Source organism: Rhipicephalus sanguineus, chromosome 10 (genome assembly GCF_013339695.2).
Source record: "Rhipicephalus sanguineus isolate Rsan-2018 chromosome 10, BIME_Rsan_1.4, whole genome shotgun sequence".
In the NCBI taxonomy this organism is placed as follows: Eukaryota; Metazoa; Arthropoda; class Arachnida; order Ixodida; family Ixodidae; genus Rhipicephalus; species Rhipicephalus sanguineus.
Genome location: NC_051185.1, coordinates 1,591,367 through 1,609,115, shown reverse-complemented (window position 1 = coordinate 1,609,115; position 17,749 = coordinate 1,591,367). Strand labels below are relative to the sequence as shown.

General features: G+C 48.6%; 1 protein-coding gene across 5 annotated transcripts in view; it reads left to right on the top strand.

The window, feature by feature from the left end:
• LOC119372696 (transmembrane protein adipocyte-associated 1 homolog) overlaps positions 1–17,749 on the top strand; it is a 119,276-nt gene that overhangs the window by 20,611 nt on the left and 80,916 nt on the right. For all 5 annotated transcript variants that reach the window (XM_037643147.1, XM_037643146.1, XM_037643148.1 and 2 more), the window contains exon 4: positions 12,352–12,441. In XM_037643147.1, the coding sequence (XP_037499075.1) occupies positions 12,352–12,441 (90 nt within the window). The remainder of the gene's footprint in view (positions 1–12,351; positions 12,442–17,749) is intronic.

The following is a 17,749-nucleotide window of genomic DNA, read 5'->3' as shown; positions in this document are numbered from 1 at the left end:
ATGCTGTCCTGCATTTTTAGGGTTCAACATTGTTTACCACATTGCCACTGAGGTGGCGCATTCTCATGGCCGGCACAGCAGAGCACAGATGAGGGAAGGCGATCCGTACAGCGTCAACTTGCCACTAGTCTACCACTGTTCACCATTTGAGTGAGCTATGATAATATGTATAGCCAAACAGGGCCTCTGCCATGAGCATACAGTGCACTCCATTGGGACCTTGCCCATATGCCAGCGAACTTTTTCTGAACGCTGATGGAGCTTATTTGTGTGGCAGTCTAGGCTAATAAGCCTGCGCACATGTCAGCAATTTTGCCTGTTAATGTGGTTTGTGTTTTGCGTATTGTGTTGTTTGTTGCTCTAACTGCAGGCTTTTTTTTTTTTTTTAACACGAAAGTGTTTTATGCCGGGGTCCACCAAGTACTTCCGTTACCAGATATGACGTTCATAAAATGGACGCCATCGGGTGAGAAAGAAAAAACCAAGAAAAAGATCCGCCGCTGGGAATCGAACCCACGACGCTGTGGCCGCGACGGTAAGCGCCCGACTCTGAACCAACCCAGCTAGCTCAGCAGATGCCGAACTCCTCACGAACGCACCTTATGTCTTTCACACATTCCCTCTCGCACGGTGCTCTCTGTTGGCAGTGTAGATAGGCGGTGCCGAGCAAGGGCGGTGCCGCCGTCTGTGAGAGGTGAAAAGAAGTAATGCGTCACGATCGACACTTACTAGCGCTTACTCCGAGATTGCACACGATATCGGAGGTCATGGTTAAAGTGGTTAAAGCGTATTGATACCAGCGAGGGACACAGGCCACGCTGGCGTCGCCGAGGCACCCTAGACGCAGTTATGTCGGTTACGTTAGTTCTTTGCCTTTCGCTTCGTGTGAGCGTGCGCCGGCTCATCGGAGTAGTGCATGAGTAGTGCAGCTTCCACGTGCACCAATGCGATTTCTGCGCCGCCAACTAGTTCGATTGCGAGAGCACCGACTAACAAAACTGCTGCAATACGTGTTGCAGAAAGGACACGATTTGGACGGGCGAATGTCGGGCCTTGGTGGAGCGAGACAGGCCAGTGGGATGCACGCATTAGCAGCTCAAGCTAAGAACCTCTACGAACTAGGCGTCAACATGGGTGCATTCACGCCAATCGGTGCTATAGCTGCCAAGCACGAATAGACATTGTACAAGCTCTCGTATATCACTACAGAATGAGCACTACTTCTGTAGACACGTTTCACTTTCGTCTTTTACCGATTCCTATGACGGAGGGATCAGCCATGTTTTTTTGCAATATTTTCCCTCACTTTTGCTATTTGGGGATAAGGTTATCTTCTGTTTTATTAGTGTGCATGGGTGTCTGTACTATGTAGCCTGTCTCAAAAAACAAGTCAGTGTATTTTTTCTTGTTTTGTATTCTGTTGGGCGATATGGCAAAATGTGCATAAAAAGGCAGTGCCACTAAACAAGCGTTCACATGTTGCACTGTGTCTGAGCAAACATATTGTTACTGATGACATGGGTTTATTTTCAATGAGGTCAATGAAGCGGCAGGCAAAAGACAAGGAACGGTCAGATGCTGCCGATCACCAAATCCCTCGTGCCCGTTCTACTTCGTTCTTCTTTCGCGCTCTTCCAGCGTCGCGTTACATTTTCCTCGGGGTCAGACGAAGCTCACCAAGCAAGTTGGAGGGCTCGCTGAGTGTAGGGCTTCAGTCGTGCAACATGGACAAGTTGCATCATGCGTAAACGGCGGTTGCCAGCTACCCCTTTTGCGATGACATAGGTGACGTCACTCAAACCTTTGATAATGACTAATGGACCAGTGTACTTAGAAAGAAGCTTTTGGCAAAGTCCCTGCTTTCTTACTGGTGTCCACAGCCACACGAGATCACCTGTTGCAAAGGTGACTGGCAGATGTCTTGCGTCATAACAGGCCTTAGCATGGGAATGAGACGAGAGAGTTCTGGGCCGGGCCAGTCGACGTGCTTCTTCGGCGCGACACTTGCATTTTCGTTAGTCGAGAAAGGAAGCATGGTGTCGAGGAAACTTTGAGGATGGCGAGCGTAGTGCAGAAAGAAAGGTGTATAACCTGTGACTTCGTGTTTGGCGGTGTTAAAGGCACATGTTATAGAAGGTAGTGCAGCATCCCAGTTCTTATGGTCCGCTGAGACATACATTGAAAGCATGTTTATGATGGTACGATTGGTGCGCTCAGTCAGCCCATTGGTTTGCGGGTGGTAAGGCATGGAATGCTGATAGTGGCACCCACAGAGCCGTCGTAGTAGGTCTTCGACAATGTCAGTGGTGAACTGCCGGCCACGATCACTTATTACCACACGGGGAGCTCCGTGACGGAGGATAATTGAATGCAGTAGGAACCAGGACACATCAGATGAGGGCCGAGCAAATCTATGACGACTTCTTCGAAAGGCGAAGTTGGTCGCGTGACTTTGCAGTGTACCTGCAGGAAGAGCAGTCGGTTGCTTGTGGCGTTGGCATACATCACAACTGGCGATGTAGTGCTTTGTCGTCTTCCACAGTCGAGGCCAGTATAACTGCTGTCGGATGCGATGAAGTGTCCGAGCAAATCCAAGGTGGCCAGACATAACGTCGTCGTGCATTGCTCGGAACACTGCAAGGTGCAAGCGTTCTGGAACAACGAGAAGCAGTGAGGCACCATTGCTTTAGTAATTCTTGCGGTAAAGAACACCGTCACGAATCATGAATTGAGTTGCACGTCGAGATCTGTGGGTTGCATCAATAATTGGTCTCAGTGATGGGTCGCGCAGCTGCTCCTGACTGAAGACATCCAGGCTAGGAAAGTCGAAGGAGATCGTCGCAACGTAATTGTCGAAATCATCGTCATCAGTGCTTGTATTTGGAGATGGTAGACAAGATAAGCAATCGGCGTCAGCATGGCATCGCCCACTCTTGTGGGCAACAGAAAAGTTATATTCCTGAAGCCGCAAGGACCAATGAGCCAACCGGCCAGCTGGGTCGCATAGTCCAACAAGCCAACATAGAGAATGATGGTCGGTTACGATCTTGAAATGTTGGCCGTACAAATAAGGTCTGAACTTGTGTATGGCGAAAACAACTGCGAGGCATTCGAGTTCTATTACAGTATAATTGCTTTCAGCCTTTGTCAGAGCACGACTTGCATACACAATGACGTGTTGGCGTCCGTCCTGAAACTGGACGAAGACTGCACCAACGCCCACGCTACTTACATCGGTATGCAGTTCCATGAGTGTCTCCGGGTGGAAATGATGCAAAAGGGGCCCAGAAGTGAGCAAGAACTTCAACTGTTTGAAAGCAGCCTCACGTTCAGCGGTCCACCGATAGGGGTGTCCTTCCGAAGCAAGTCTCTCAGTGGATGAGCTAGCTGGGCGAAGTTTTTAATAAACCTGCGAAAATAAGAACAAAGGCCCAGGAAGCAACGAAGGTCCTTCACTGTCCTTGGTGGCTTGGAGTTGCAGACTGCAGTGATCTTGTTGGGATCTGGTCGTATGCCGTCCTGGTCGACTAGATATCCAAGGACAACGACTTGGTGCTCACTGAAGTGGCACTTCTTTGAGTTTAAAATAAGACCAGCTTGTTTGATACAATTGAGAACAACCCTGAGCCGATGGATGTGCTCGTGGAAAGTCCTGCCGGAAATTATGACGTCATTGAGATAACACATACAAGTCTCCCATTTGAGGCCATGAAGGATGGAGTCCATAAATCGCTTGAAGGTTGCTGGAGCATTACATAAGCCAAACGGCATAACGTTAAAATCAAATAAGCCATCAGGCGTAACGAAAGCAGTTTTTTCTCTGTCAGACAGATGCATTGGTATCTGCCAGTACCCAGACCTGAGGTCGACAGATGAAAAGTACGCGGCGGTGTGCAGGCAATCAACAGCATCGTCGATGCGTGGTAAAGAATACACGTCTTTCTTCGTGACAGTGTTAAGGCGGCGGTAGTCGACACAAAATCTCCATGAGTTGTCTTTCTTTTTGACGAGTATAACCGGAGCTGCCCAGGGGCTGCATGACTCCTGAATAACGCCCTTCTGCAGCTCGTCGTTGACCTGTTTGGCGATCACTTTCCTTTCCGAAGGGGATACGCAATAAGGCTTCTGGCGTATCGGTGTAGCATCTACCGTGTTGATACGGTGGCACATACGGGATTTTGGCAGCGCAAAACAATGATAGCTTTGAGCAAAATCACAGACTGATGCATATCTGGCGAGTACCTCTTGGAGAATATCCAGCTCGGTAGAAGACAGCGACTTGTTTATCATGCGCTCCAAGTCGGCTGAGTAGTCAGGCGTTGGTAGACGGATGTCTGGGGACCCTTCAACCGTCTGGACGTCAATTGTGGTCTGCTCCTCAAATGTTCCCAATTTGAATCCGGCTTGCAGACAGACAGACTCTGCAGAACCATTGACTGTCCACAAGAGAGCACGTCCGTCGATGACTTCAATAACCAACCGAGGGACCAGCACATTCTTCTTAAGTGCATTGGTATGATCTGGTTCCACTAGGCCGCTGCAGGATCCCAACTGGACATGAGAATAGCACATGGGAATAAACATAGCTGAATGACCCGGGATCAACGCATCTTCAGACAACGAAAGAAAGTCTGCTGGTTCAGTCTGAAAATCGTCAATTACGGCAGCTAGCAATGTGCTTTGGAGAATAATTTCCCCAGTCGCACAGTCAAGCGTAGCGCCGCATTCACAAAGGAGGTCTATCCCTAAGATAACACTATGAGTTGCTTGTGCCAATACCATGAATTCTGCTTCAAAACTTTGTCCTCCAGTCGTTACTAAGACCGAACAAACACCAACGGGGCGCAACATTTCTCCTCCAACTCCACGAAAAGTTTCATTGCGATCCCACGCAAACATAGCTGTATGTCCTAAAAAGTGATTTTTAAAATGAAGGCTCATAACCGAAATAGCCGCACCAGTATCTACAAGAGCAATGGTGTTTACACCGTCTATACACACACGCACTTTGTTCTTCAGAATCACAGCAGAAGGAGGAATTGGCGAATCTGCCTGTCGCGCGACTGCACCTTCATCGGTCACACCAGCTAGTTTCCCAGCTGGGGTGGAGAAGGCGACTGACGACGCAGGGATGGCAAACGACGTGGTCATCTCGAAGGCGGCAGAGGCTTCGCTCGGAGGCTGGGGACTCGTCACCAATCTGTTAGGCCACTGCTGTCGTAGAGGGCTGACGATAGATTGAGAGGTTGAGGTTTCGTGTACACGAACCGGGTATACCGAAAAACGTGGCGCCCACGGCTGGCGGCGACAGAAACGCGAGATATGCCCCCGGACGCCGCATGTGTAGCAAATTGGCATGTCACGGTTCAAATTAGTGGTAGCAGAGGCTCGCGGAGTTGGGTGGTACTCCGCAGGCACAGGTCGTGACGTCTCGTAGTAGTCTGCAGGAAGACATGGTGTTGGGGGATATACCGCAGCAGCATGGTGAGGTGGTGACATCCGGCGGCGACCGTGACTTGTCGGGAGCGATCGGAAGCTCGTGCTGGAGTGTGCCTCTTCAGATTGTGGTCAATACTCGATGCGACACTCTCGCTTCCAGAAGGATGGTGGTTCGGGAAACTCGTCGAGTGCGCATCGATAGCCAGCCTCTGCTCCCTGAAGCCGTGCTAGCTCTTCCTGAACTACTCGACGCACGATCAGAGGGAGGTCTTCACAGGTGGTGATGTCCATACTTGCAACCAAAGGGACGTTTTCCAAGTGCCCGAACTTCGGCGAAATTCATCGGGTCTTCAGCGCCTCAAATGCCCGACATTGCTGCCTAACCTCGGAAAGTGTGTTCAGGTTTTCCTTTGTAATGAGAAAACTATAAACATCTTCAGCGATGCCCTTTAATAGGTGTCCGACCTTGTCTTCGTCCGACATGTTCGTGTTTACAATGCCACAAAGCTTCAGTACTTCCTCAATGTAGGTCGTACCAACATTACTAGAACAAAGTCAGTTTAAAAGCTCTGCCGGAGAGGCGGTCCGCGTGGCGGTCGTGAGAACTAGTGGCGCTGCAGTCACGTCTAGCTCCCGCGGCTGGCGCTTGTTGTGATCGGCGCCGCCGATGTACGAGCGCATGTGGTTTGTTAGCTCGTCATTTTTGTGACTGTTCTTGACCAGGCTTAGCGTCTTGTACGAAGACACCTGCATGATGTACGAAGCGTAACGAGGGCGAACAGATTCACAGTGTGGTATGCCGACTTGCTTTGCGCCGGGCTGCAAGAGCGGCTACCGCAACAACGACTCCGCTTTACGACATTCTTCGGACCTGCAAAAGACCCTATGCCATTCAAGTTTGCATCACAAAGATAGAAAGCTTACTGCGAATTGCAAGGACTGTGACGTTCATTTTGAGAGTGACGACATTGTAAAGCACTATCGTCGTGTCGTTGCGGGACAAGAAGTTTTGATCCCACGTTCAAAGTGGGAGCTTGCGCCAGGTGCCGTGCCGCGCTTGTTCCCAGCACTTCCACCCCACATTTCAAAGCCAAAATGTTCGGGGTTTAGGCGCAAATCCCCCCCCAAAACGCATGGCGTCCCGCGAAAGCCCAGTGCCCAATTTGGAGGAGCCGCCAGAAATAGAACAGCAAAACGAAAGGCAGGCGATTACCTATATACGCTAGCGAGACTGAGAGTTGCATCACACCAACATTCGATCAGTTGTCAGCTGTCGCTATGCCTTCAAAGCAGTGGATTTTCGAGAGATTTTACGACGAGGTATTGAAGATGTGCGGAATATTTTACACTCGCCGGCTCGGGAACGGGCTGCTCAACGCAAAAATTTGACACGGTACACATAGAAAAGACGAGGACCAGCGCTGGTCCTCGTCTTTTCTATGTGTACCGTGTCAAATATTTTGCGCTGAGCAGTTTAATAATGGAATACCAACTAGCCCAATCCCACACTTTGCTTCGGGAACGGAGACTTACTTGTGCAAAAGATAATTGTAGTTGACGAGCAGTTTAACTGCGTAGTGAACGGCTACAGCACGAAATGCAAACGGCTGTCGTACAGTGTAAGAAGTGCTGCGGGCATGGAACATCTGCTCGGTGAAGTTGAAAAACTGAAGTTGAATACTGACGACTCTTCTAGCGACAGAGTACGCGCGAATAACTGCTCTGTGCTCACATCACGGCCGATCTGTTCGAATTGTTTAAGGCACCGTAGAAGGATGTGACGTAGAAAGATGAGACACCGAAAATACAACTATCCGCTGAAAAAATTGCTCAGAGACGACATCTATTCGATGTAATCGCACACTTAGATTTCATTTACCGAGTTCTCGTAAAATTTTCCGATTTTGGGTCAGTATCCCTTTAACCGTCGCGAAAACGTGTCTGGTAAACATTGCAAAGCATTGGTGATGTTTTTCGAGAAAGTTTTTTTCAATAAATTGTAGAAACATGAGTGCTGTTTTTCTAGAACGTTTTTGTATCTCGAGTAAGTACGCTTCTTTGTGCACTATAAAGGCTTTTACAAACGTGTTGGGTTGTTCTTGGTTTAGATAAGACGGCAGTGGCTAAAATTGTGGTGGTAGTTATAAAAAATTACACCATCTCCCGCTAAAGGGGACCATGAGGCGATGCGAAGCCGGAGCACTTGCACGATCGCGTTCCGTTGGCGTTTGTTGGGCATGCTACCGACCTCGCGTCGTGGAACGCGAAGAGGGACGCTACGCGCGTCGTATCTTCCATCTAGCCTGGCCGTTAAATCTCACAGGGCGAGCGGGGAACGCGGTCGACAGGCGGGCGAGAGGGGGGCAGCGTAGGAGAGGAGAGAGAAGGGGAGGGGACGCGCATGCGCTCGAGCTCATCGCGGCGTTGCGCACGAGAGAATTTCGGCATGTCTAGCCCGCATTTCAGAGGAAGAGTGGAAAGGGGGGAGGGGAGAGGGAAAGTGGAGAGGGTGAGTGGAGAGGAGGTGTGTGGAGAGGGTATGCGCATGCGCAGTAGGGTGGTCACGCCGCACACCACCACCACCGGATTGAGCTCCGCCTTAAGATACTTCGCATCTAAAATTACTCTGAAATCCCTCATTCGCTTAGAAACTTCTATGCTTGGAAGTTAAGCGCAATGTAGACAGCTCAAATATTGTCACAGGGCCGTGACGTCGACGAAGGCAGCAGTCAGCAGGTCCGAGATGAAACTCTTTATTTGGCCGAACTTGTGGCCGGGAAACTGAAAGTCAAACTACAGCAATACACTGATAGCAGCGAACAGAGCGTCAACCGTCGATCAACTGACAAGCGGTCAAGCGCGTCGGCTTTTATACAGGCGCTATCGAACTTTACAGTGATATCGCTGGTGGCGGCGTTATCTCTCGACAAAGCTGGAACATTCGCGTGCACCGCGCAATCTTACCAAAACGATCTGTTACAATCGCGAAGCTTCTCGAACACTGCTTTGCGGACAGCGTCGAGCGTTGATAACCGTCCTTGCTGGTCAAACCCGAATACATCAAAATAAAACAAGAAGTGGGCGTGGCAATATAGACCGAGCATCGATTCTTAGCCAATCAGTGAACAACGCACGCTGGCCAATGCGTACAGACGACCTTATGCATATCCACCTAAGTATCCACCTAACTAGTACAATAAGAAAGTTGCCGCACAGTTGCCGCGGCAACTGCGCGGCGGACCGCAGCGTTATGCCGTGGCAGCAGACGACGTGCTGATAGTGGCGCAAGACGGAACTGCAGCGCCGCTAGTTCTCGCGACCGCCGTTCGGACCACCCTCCTCCGCTGGCAGAGATACGGAGCTTTGAAACTGAGTTTGTTCTAGTAACGTTGGGTCGTACACATTTCACCGGGCAATTGGGCTCTACGTGCGAGTGTTTGTTCAGCCTTCTTTTTCTTGGAACTTGTGTCCCCAAAGCAGGCCTTCAGTACCTCAACAAAGGTCTGCCAAGTGGTCAGCACATGTTCACGGTTCTCGAACCAAAGCAGAGTGTGGCAAGAAAGAATGCCACGTTCACGAGCTTCGCCGATGTACTCCATTCATGATAGCAGCTCACTCTTTCATAGTGCTTTAACCAGTCGTCCACATCTTCATCGGTCCTACCTGAGAACATGCGTGGCTCAGGTGCCCAGTAGCTAGGTTGTCTTGGTCGGTGGCTGCCTTGTTTCGCAACACTGGTTGCTGCGTGAGCGTTGCCGGCCGATGTGCATTCGCGGGAGTCGGTCATGTCTGTGTGTTCTGGAGGTAGTCCAGATAGGTGTCTGCTTCTTCGAAGGTCGTCTGTGACAGTGTCGTCCAGGGCGTTGGTTACCGAGCACCTCCACCAAGACTGTTACGGATGATATGGGTTTATTTGTAATGAGGTCAATGAAGCGGCAGGCAAAAGACAAAAGATGGTCAGATGGTGCCGATCACCAAATTCCTCGCACCCGTTCTACTTCTTTGTTCTTCTTTCGCGCTCTTCCAGCGCCGTGTCACGGTATCTACTCTGTGTAATCAGATCGTGGTTTTGGGACGTTAAACCCCAGATATTATTATTACAGTACACTCTCAGTAAACGGAAATCTCTTAAACGGAACTGCTGCTTAAATGGAACAAGTGCGTCTGACAAGATTGGTTTCGTACTTGTATTCTGCACCCTTGTTCACCTCTCAGTAAATGGAACACATCGTCCTGGTCCCTTCAGGTTCCGTTTAACGAGAGTTCACTGTATTATTAATATCTACTCTGTGGAAGCTCACTAGCCAACCAGTGCAGTGATTCCACTCCTACGCCAACTGCGCCAAAGTGCGCCAAATTGTATTTACTGCGCCATCCTGATAATATCGACGAAAATTGCGCCAAACTGCGCCAAAGTCTCGGGTTTGGGGTCGTCTATCACCGGCAATCGCACGGCCGGCGCGTCAGAACATGTGCAGCTTGATCTTGGGGCTGCCGAAGTCGCAACCATGGACCAAGAATTATTCCACTGAATAAATAGCGCTCGCGCGTGCGTCCCGAATAAGCCACGATGCCATGCACGGTGCCGACGCCGCTTCTGTTCTGCAAGTCGGCTAGACAGCAAAACGCGCTCTCCGCAGAGGTTCGTGACGTCTAGGCCTCTCGGTAGCGAGAAAGTGCGACGGCGATTCATCGGTGGACGTCGTCTGTTCTAGAAACGCTGCTGATAGCTCGTTTCAAGCGTCGCACGACACGTAAGAAAAGCAATGTTCAGTAATAAGTACATGTGTGCTGCTAAAATGTCTGTCACTTCTGTTTCCGGACATCGCGGAATGAAATCTGGGATTGCTAGCAGTATATATATAGAACAATATCGAATTTTCCTTGCTTCGCGTTTATGGAAGAGCACGCAAACGGTGGAAACGCATTCACACTTTTCCTCAGATATACTTTATCCATGGATCTTCATTCGGAAGAGCTTTTTCGTAATTGCTTATACCAGCACGTCCGAGTTTAATCACTCTGCGGTAAATACCCCCTAAAAGGCCCTGCCCTTTCGAGCTCACGTGCTAGGATTCCAATTCGAATTTTCTGCTTGCTTTTTAAAAATGTCATCTCATTAATGAAAGCATATATCCTGGTCGGAGCAGCCGCAAATACGCAGCTGTCAGTAGCGGGCCCGTCGCTGATGGCCCTCAGTGAAGCGGCTACCCCATGTTACACGTCCGCCCCTCGCTTTCGGTGGTCAATAGCTGACGGGTAAAAAAAACTCAGTTTCGCTTAAGGGCGAAGCAATGAATGCGATACCAACAAATTGTATTGTTAAACGAAGTAAGGCTAGTAGCTAATTCTTTTGGATTCGATCTCGCGTAACTCAACAAAACACTGGTTTAAGGGAATATGCCCGCCCGCTCCAGGAACCGAAGCGTTTTCTTGCTCCGAGTTCTCTAAACACGAAGCGTTGAGAGCACAGCAAGTTTACGAGCTGTCTCCTGATGCCTCAAGATGGCGCGCGCGCAAGCGACTGCGCCCTTCGAACGGTGCGGTCCCCCCCCCCCCCCCCCCCCCCCCCCCCGCTCCCCTGGCGTCCTTTCATGCTTCTTACGAAAGACGGGCGGGGCGTTTCCTCTCTGTTTGATGAGCAATCGACGGCAGGCCCGCACGCGGGAAGATGCTATCTCATGCGCTGTCCGTGCGATGGAGACAGACGGCCGGCTAGCTTAATCTCCGCTTCAGCCGCGTTCGTTGCCAGCGCTCTCGAGCTTTTACCCGCGGCTAGAATGCGCGTGGTGATGTTATTAATTTGGTCTTTATACAGACACTTACCGCAATGGCGACGGCAAAAATCCGCGGAGAGCGTCCATATAATTGTTATCACAATAAACATTTTAAAAAAGTTGGGGAGCCATTTCACTCTGTGAAGTGGATGATAAGCGAAGCTGTTTCGCGCATGGCAAGGAGGTGACATGGTGGATGACAGTTTGGTATGTAAGGCCAGGTTGTTAACGTTCAATATGCAATATTAATGCGAAAGCATCAGATGCTTTATCAAACACGAAAATTGACCGTCGGCGGCGTCAATCGATTGATGCAAAAAATAATTATGTGATGGCGTCATCATCACATCATAGATCATCAAAACTTGTGACGTCATCATGGCGTCGTATATCGTGATGTCACGTGATGACGCCATCATGACATCGTCGCTTTACACTGCTTCCGTAATCGGTGCGCCGATCATGGAGCTAGCGCAAAACCAGGTGAGGTGCAGATAGATTGCAGAGAAGGAAGGGGAGGATCAACTCGTCGATCGAGAAGAAAAAGAACCTGGCTTTCGCCTTGGGGTTTTCTTAGGGGAATGCATTAGGGAGAGTGGGGCTCTTTGACATTGAGGCACTGCTGTACATCACGGCGTTTGTCTACAATGTCTGCTGATAACCACGTAGATGTATTTAGAGCGTTATTTCATAAAGTGCAATTTTGTTGATCTGGTATTCTGTGTATTTGCTAGTGTCGAAAATAATCACCGAAGAGGTTAATTCAGAACACTCAACTGCATGAGCCCTTATTTTTTCATTAGCGAGTGACGTATGGAATTCTCCTGAGATGATTTTTTCCATGAGATTTGCAATGAATCGAAATATTTCTAGCCTTCATAAGAGCCCCATAGTAATATTCCGGTGCTTGAATGTTATTGCAATATGCTTCTGTGGTGCACTCCAGGATGTAAAATTCGCTGCTCCAGAGTGCTCCCAGATGCAAAATTATCTGCTCCAAAGTGCTCCAAGATGAAAATTTTGCTGCTCCAAAAATTGCTCCAAATCAGAAGTCCTCGGTAGCATCAGTGCCAGTGACAAAAGGAGTCAATGAGCAACCTTTGCATTTCATTAGGTCCATTGTGATACTGTGCAGGTGTCCCTGAATGCTGTGATGAGTGTAATCCGGTGTGTCGTATCCATGACAGTCAATGCAGCTGCTCCTGCAGGTGGCATAGCTGACAAGGTAAGTTCATCCCCTTATTTGCTGATACACTGTATCACACTGAGTAACTCCAGGAAGCCTTGATCTTGGACGTCTTTTTTTTTTTTTTTTTCACCTGCTCCTGAAAATTGGCATGTTTAATGATATGGAAATGTGAAATTTACATATTCGCAAGTCTGCACTGATGACAGACATTTCAATTTTGAAAAAATGCATCTATCCACAGCTACAACATGCACAGTGGTGCTCCAACTTTGCTACAGTTCTGTTTCTCGGTGCCTTGCTGGGCCCATTCTAGTGCAGCCTGCACCAACTGTGCTGAAAGGGGCTATTCAGCCTCTTTAAGGGGAGACGTGGGTCTTAAAAAATGGTTTTTTAAAAGTTGTGTGAATGGCATGAAATTTAATACACTTATTCAGCTTTTTCTGCAGATTCAAAATCTCTAAGTAGATTTTTAATAGCTGCATTAGAACAAAAGATATGCAATTTCTATCACATATTTAAGCATATTTCTTACGGGGATTTTTGGCAACTTTGCTTTGTCAAACACAAAAACAAAGTATGTGGCAAGATTGCCAGGAAGCTGGTCTAGCCGGTGATACTATTTATTTTCTTATAATGTTGTTGACCAAATTATAATTCTCGATTATCAGAAATAGTATGCAGCAAAAATATTTCACTCACATTTACGTCTATTTATTTTGCATTCAAAGTTTGTTGAAGACAATCGGATTAGCATCACCGGCTAAACAAGCTCTCTGGCAGCCTTGCCACATACTTTGTTTCTGTGTTTGACAAAGCAAAGTTGCCAAAAATTCCCGTAAGAAATATGCTTTTAGAGATTGCACATCTTTTGTACTAATGCAGCTACCAAAAATCTAATTAGAGATTTGGAATCTGCAGACAAAATGGGATAAGTTTGTTAAATTTTGTTCAGTTCACCCAGCTAATAAAAGAAATAAAAAAAAGACCCGCGTCTCCCCTTAAATGGCATTTAAGTGTTTCGGGCCCAAAAATATTCTTGGTCTGGCACCAAACGCACAGCTTTTCCATCGTGCCGCAGAGCTTTTTCTCCCCACCAATGTGCTTTTTCTCATTGTAATCGGCCTGAGCAATATACAGGGTGCCTTTTTTTAAACAATACGCTTGTTGTATAAAAATTCTATGACAGTCGTACTTCTGTCGTTGTCACACAAGAATTCTGTGTCAAGGTGAAAATACTTTGCTGCAACTAAAATGACAATAACGAGACTAATTAACAAGAATTCATTGACTTTTCAATTATTCACTAGAGGGCAGTTGTTTATATTATGAGGAACAGCTTTATTCGAATCGAGCTCGAGCTGACACATGCTGATGAGGAAGTTGTACAAATGATGATGGTATGTCCATTTGACAAAGAAGAGTCTATGCTTGCACTCACACTATTAGAAAGTTGTAGTGCTTGCCAGTTTATGGCATACCCATTTTTTTTAAATCAAGGAAGTCGCATGTAATTCGAGATATTCATCATCGAATTTTAAAGGCTATATCGATCAGGCCGGCACTACACATGACAAGGAAGTGACAGAAAAGGGAACTTAACCCTTTCGCCACCTTGCGGGATCCTGCAGAACTGATTTGCAGAAATCTATGTGCCACACAAATTGGACAAACCTCACCATTCACGACTGGTCCACTAAAAATGAAGGGAATACACGGGTGGCAAACGCAGCCTTCACCTGTCATCTCTGACAGTCCGCTTTTACGGAGCATAGGTGGCCGAGGAGATTGGTGATTTGCGGTGTCTTTATAGTAATGCAGAATTTATCGTGCATGTACCTGAATAAGATGTGAGGTTCCGGGTCAGATGTGCTGAGGGCTCTCGCTTTGACTTTTTTTGTAGTTGTCACTGCAGTGGCTAGGTGGCTATGGTACTTGGCCGCGCCACCAAAAGAGGCAGGTTTGATCCTGGCCGTCGCAGTCACATTGCAATCGAGGCCCACGTCCTGTGCACGTTAAAGAACCCGGATAATCACCCTTTCCCTGCTGCATCTCTCGTAGCCTGGATCGCTTGGAGAACCAAACTTTTCCACAGTGACGAAGCGCAGGTTCGACCAGGAGACTGCGACTTACTACGGTTTCTTTGGGTTCAGCAGCTGCCAACCAAGAATGATCCCAGCCCACCCACTGTCGCATGGCGGGTGACAAGAGTTCCGTTCGGAGCAGCATCAAGTCCATTTCTGCTTGCCGCCACGCTACGCCATTATTTAGCGTCTTGTCGGGACAAATCTCCCATTATAGTGGCCCTCTTGGAATAGGCGTTTTATGTTGATGACCTCATGCTTGGCGTGTCAATGGCGGAACAAGCCTTGACTGTGTACAACGAAGCACGCGCCATTTTCGCTGATGACTGTATGGAGTTGCGGAAATGGGCATCCAACTCCGACCTGCTGAAGCAACAGTTTCTTCAGGATAATGTTGCCATTGAGAGTGAAGCAGGCATCTCATGAAAGTTTTGGGAGTGGCATGGAAGCGTGAAGGCGATACCATCGCATTGACAGCACACAATGCAGCCTCCTTTGCAACCAGCAGACCGGCCACCAAGCGCACGATTCTTCAAACAGTAGCCAGAGTTCATGATCCACTTGGTTTTCCTCCGTTCACCATAAAAGGGAAGCTTCTTTTCCAAGACCTGTGGAAGCAGAATCATGCCTGGGATGACAAGCTACCAGACCAAGTCCAATCTGCATGGAACGCGTGGTGCTCCGAGTTACCAGATGTCCAGGCACATATTCCTCGCTACGTGTTTCTGCACGATTGCAGTGCACAGCTGTCATTTGAGATGCACATATTTACTGATGCCAGTCCCAAGGATTATGGTGCCTGCATCTATGTTCGGGCGCTTTCTGCTGACGGCACATGCATCACACGGTTGCTCATCAGCCGAAGTTGCATCGCACCGCCTAAGACGATGTCCTTTCCTCGGTTGGAACTGATCGCCTGTGTCATTGGAGCAAGGCTGTCTGAGTACATAAGGTCAGTGCCACGTCTTCAGGCGGCGTCCTTTCATTTCTGGACCGACTCGTTCGTCGCTCTACACTGGCTCCGAGCCAAAACTCGAAATCGAGATCCCTTCATTGATAACCGAGTGGCCGAGATTTCTAATCCCAATCCCAATGAGTGGGCGCATTGCAGCAGCGGCGATAATCCTTCCTCACCCGCGGCGTGTCTACAAAGGTGTTCTTGGAATCAGAGAAGTGGCGGTACGGGCCTCTTTGGCTTTCGATGCCAAGATCAATTCCCCGTTTCAAGCAGAATTATGTTCTGTACGAAATAAGAAACACTGAGCATCTATTTGAGACAGCCACGACAATCTGTCCATCTATTATTTCTTCGAGGACTTCAATTGTGCGTGCGGAAGATTTCACCTCGCTCAATCAGCTGTTGCATGTTACCGCCCTCGTAAAGCAGTGTGTCCACAATGCGTCGAGTAGGAGCCCTCTCCGCAATGGAACCCTTACAACTTCGGAGCTTCAAGAGGCAGAACGTTACTGGCTTCAACTCGTGCAAGAGTAGTCCTTCAGAGCAGAGATCCAATTTCTCAAAGAAGGAAAAAGGCTGCGATCAACGTCATCGGTCCTTCACCTAGCTTCATTCATGTATGCTGATGGACTCCTTCATGTCAGTGGGCGGCTCGACTTGCTTAATGCCAGCCCCGACATTCGGCATCCCATTCTCTTGCCTGCCGAACACAAGTTGACAGTGCTGATTGTTCAAGCTGCTCATGCCCACACTCTTCGTGGTGGCATCGAGCTCACTCTAACGGAATTCCGGGCAAGATTCTGGGTGTTGAAGGGATTGAAGGGCCTTGCAGAAAACGGAGATTGACAGCAGTATCTGCCCCAGTAGCACCATTACCACCATAGGGAATTACCGAGGCTCAAGCATTTTCAGTTGTTGGTGTAGACTACTGTGGGCCACTTTACGTTCGCACAGCTGGGAACTCGAACAAGTCATACATACTGATATCGTGCGCCGTGACACGCGCTGTCCACCTCGAGCTTACATCCGATATGATAACGACTGCAATTCTCGCCTTTCGTCGGTTTGTTGCGCAGCGAGGTGTTCCAGCAGTGGTGTACTCGGACAACGGCTAGACATTTGGGGCTTTAAAGTGGTCACCCCTGCTTGCAAGAATACGCCACCACCACGTGCATACAGTGGAAATTTATTGCGGAACAAGCTCCTTGGTGGGAGCGCCTTATTTGAACCAGCCTGGATGCAGAGGGCCTCATGACAATCTTATATGAGGTTGAAACCGTCAACAGCAGACCCCTGACGTACGTGGAGGACGACCCCAATGAATTGCAGCCGTTAACTGCTCGGAAAAACGAGCCATTGCCATGCTGGAGCCGGGTGTTACAGCACAGACATCAACTCACGCTGAGCTACAACGACGAGCTCAGTACCAGAAGCATGGAGCTTTGGCGGATATGGAAGAGTGCCTATTTAAAACTCCGATCAGCGCACTACCGCCCAGGCCAAGATTCATCACCGATTCACGTTGGTGACGTGGTGATAGTACACGAAGACAACATTTCGCAGACGTTCTGAAAACTTGGGCGAGTGACGTTGCTGTATGCCGGACGAGACGGGATAGCCAGAGCCTGCTCCGTGCGTTTGGCAACAGGCCACGTGGTCAACCGCCCGGTACAAAAGTTGTACATGTTGGAAGCAATAAAATGGCTTATGTAACGTTCGTCCTCTCCCCCTCGGAGGATGTTGAAAATAAAGTGGGGCATGGGCTTATGGGGGGAGGCGCGAAAGACGAAAAGGAAGTGAGGGATCGGAGCTAGCCGTTACTCAGTAAATACATATATGACCACAGGTCCTTGTTTATTACAGTGCCTGTGGTTGCCAAGATTGAGGCTCCCATTTGGGCTCTCTTCATCTGCCGATAGTATTCATGTGGAAGGAACATGTACTCTAAAAATTGGCATGTGATAGGAGTTTCTTCTTTTCTAAATTTCAAGGTGGCAATTTTCTGCCGAGTATTTGTATGCAGATATCTTTATCTCATACTTAGCAGTTCTGATTTTGTTGTTGTTCAGTGCTACCGTCCTCAAGATTCGTAGCGGAGGAAGCGTTGTCTTGTAGTGGCGGTGGTAGGCTGGTTCGTTCTTGAACATGTGACATTTTTGTCACAGCACCTTTTAGACGCGCTTGCATCAAGGATTTGCACGTTTGTCATAGATGTACCTCGCACAATGTCGATGCGTTGAAAGCACCACCCGGCTGCCTTAAAAAAAAAAAGTGATTTTGGCTGCCATTGAGAATTGCATTGTGG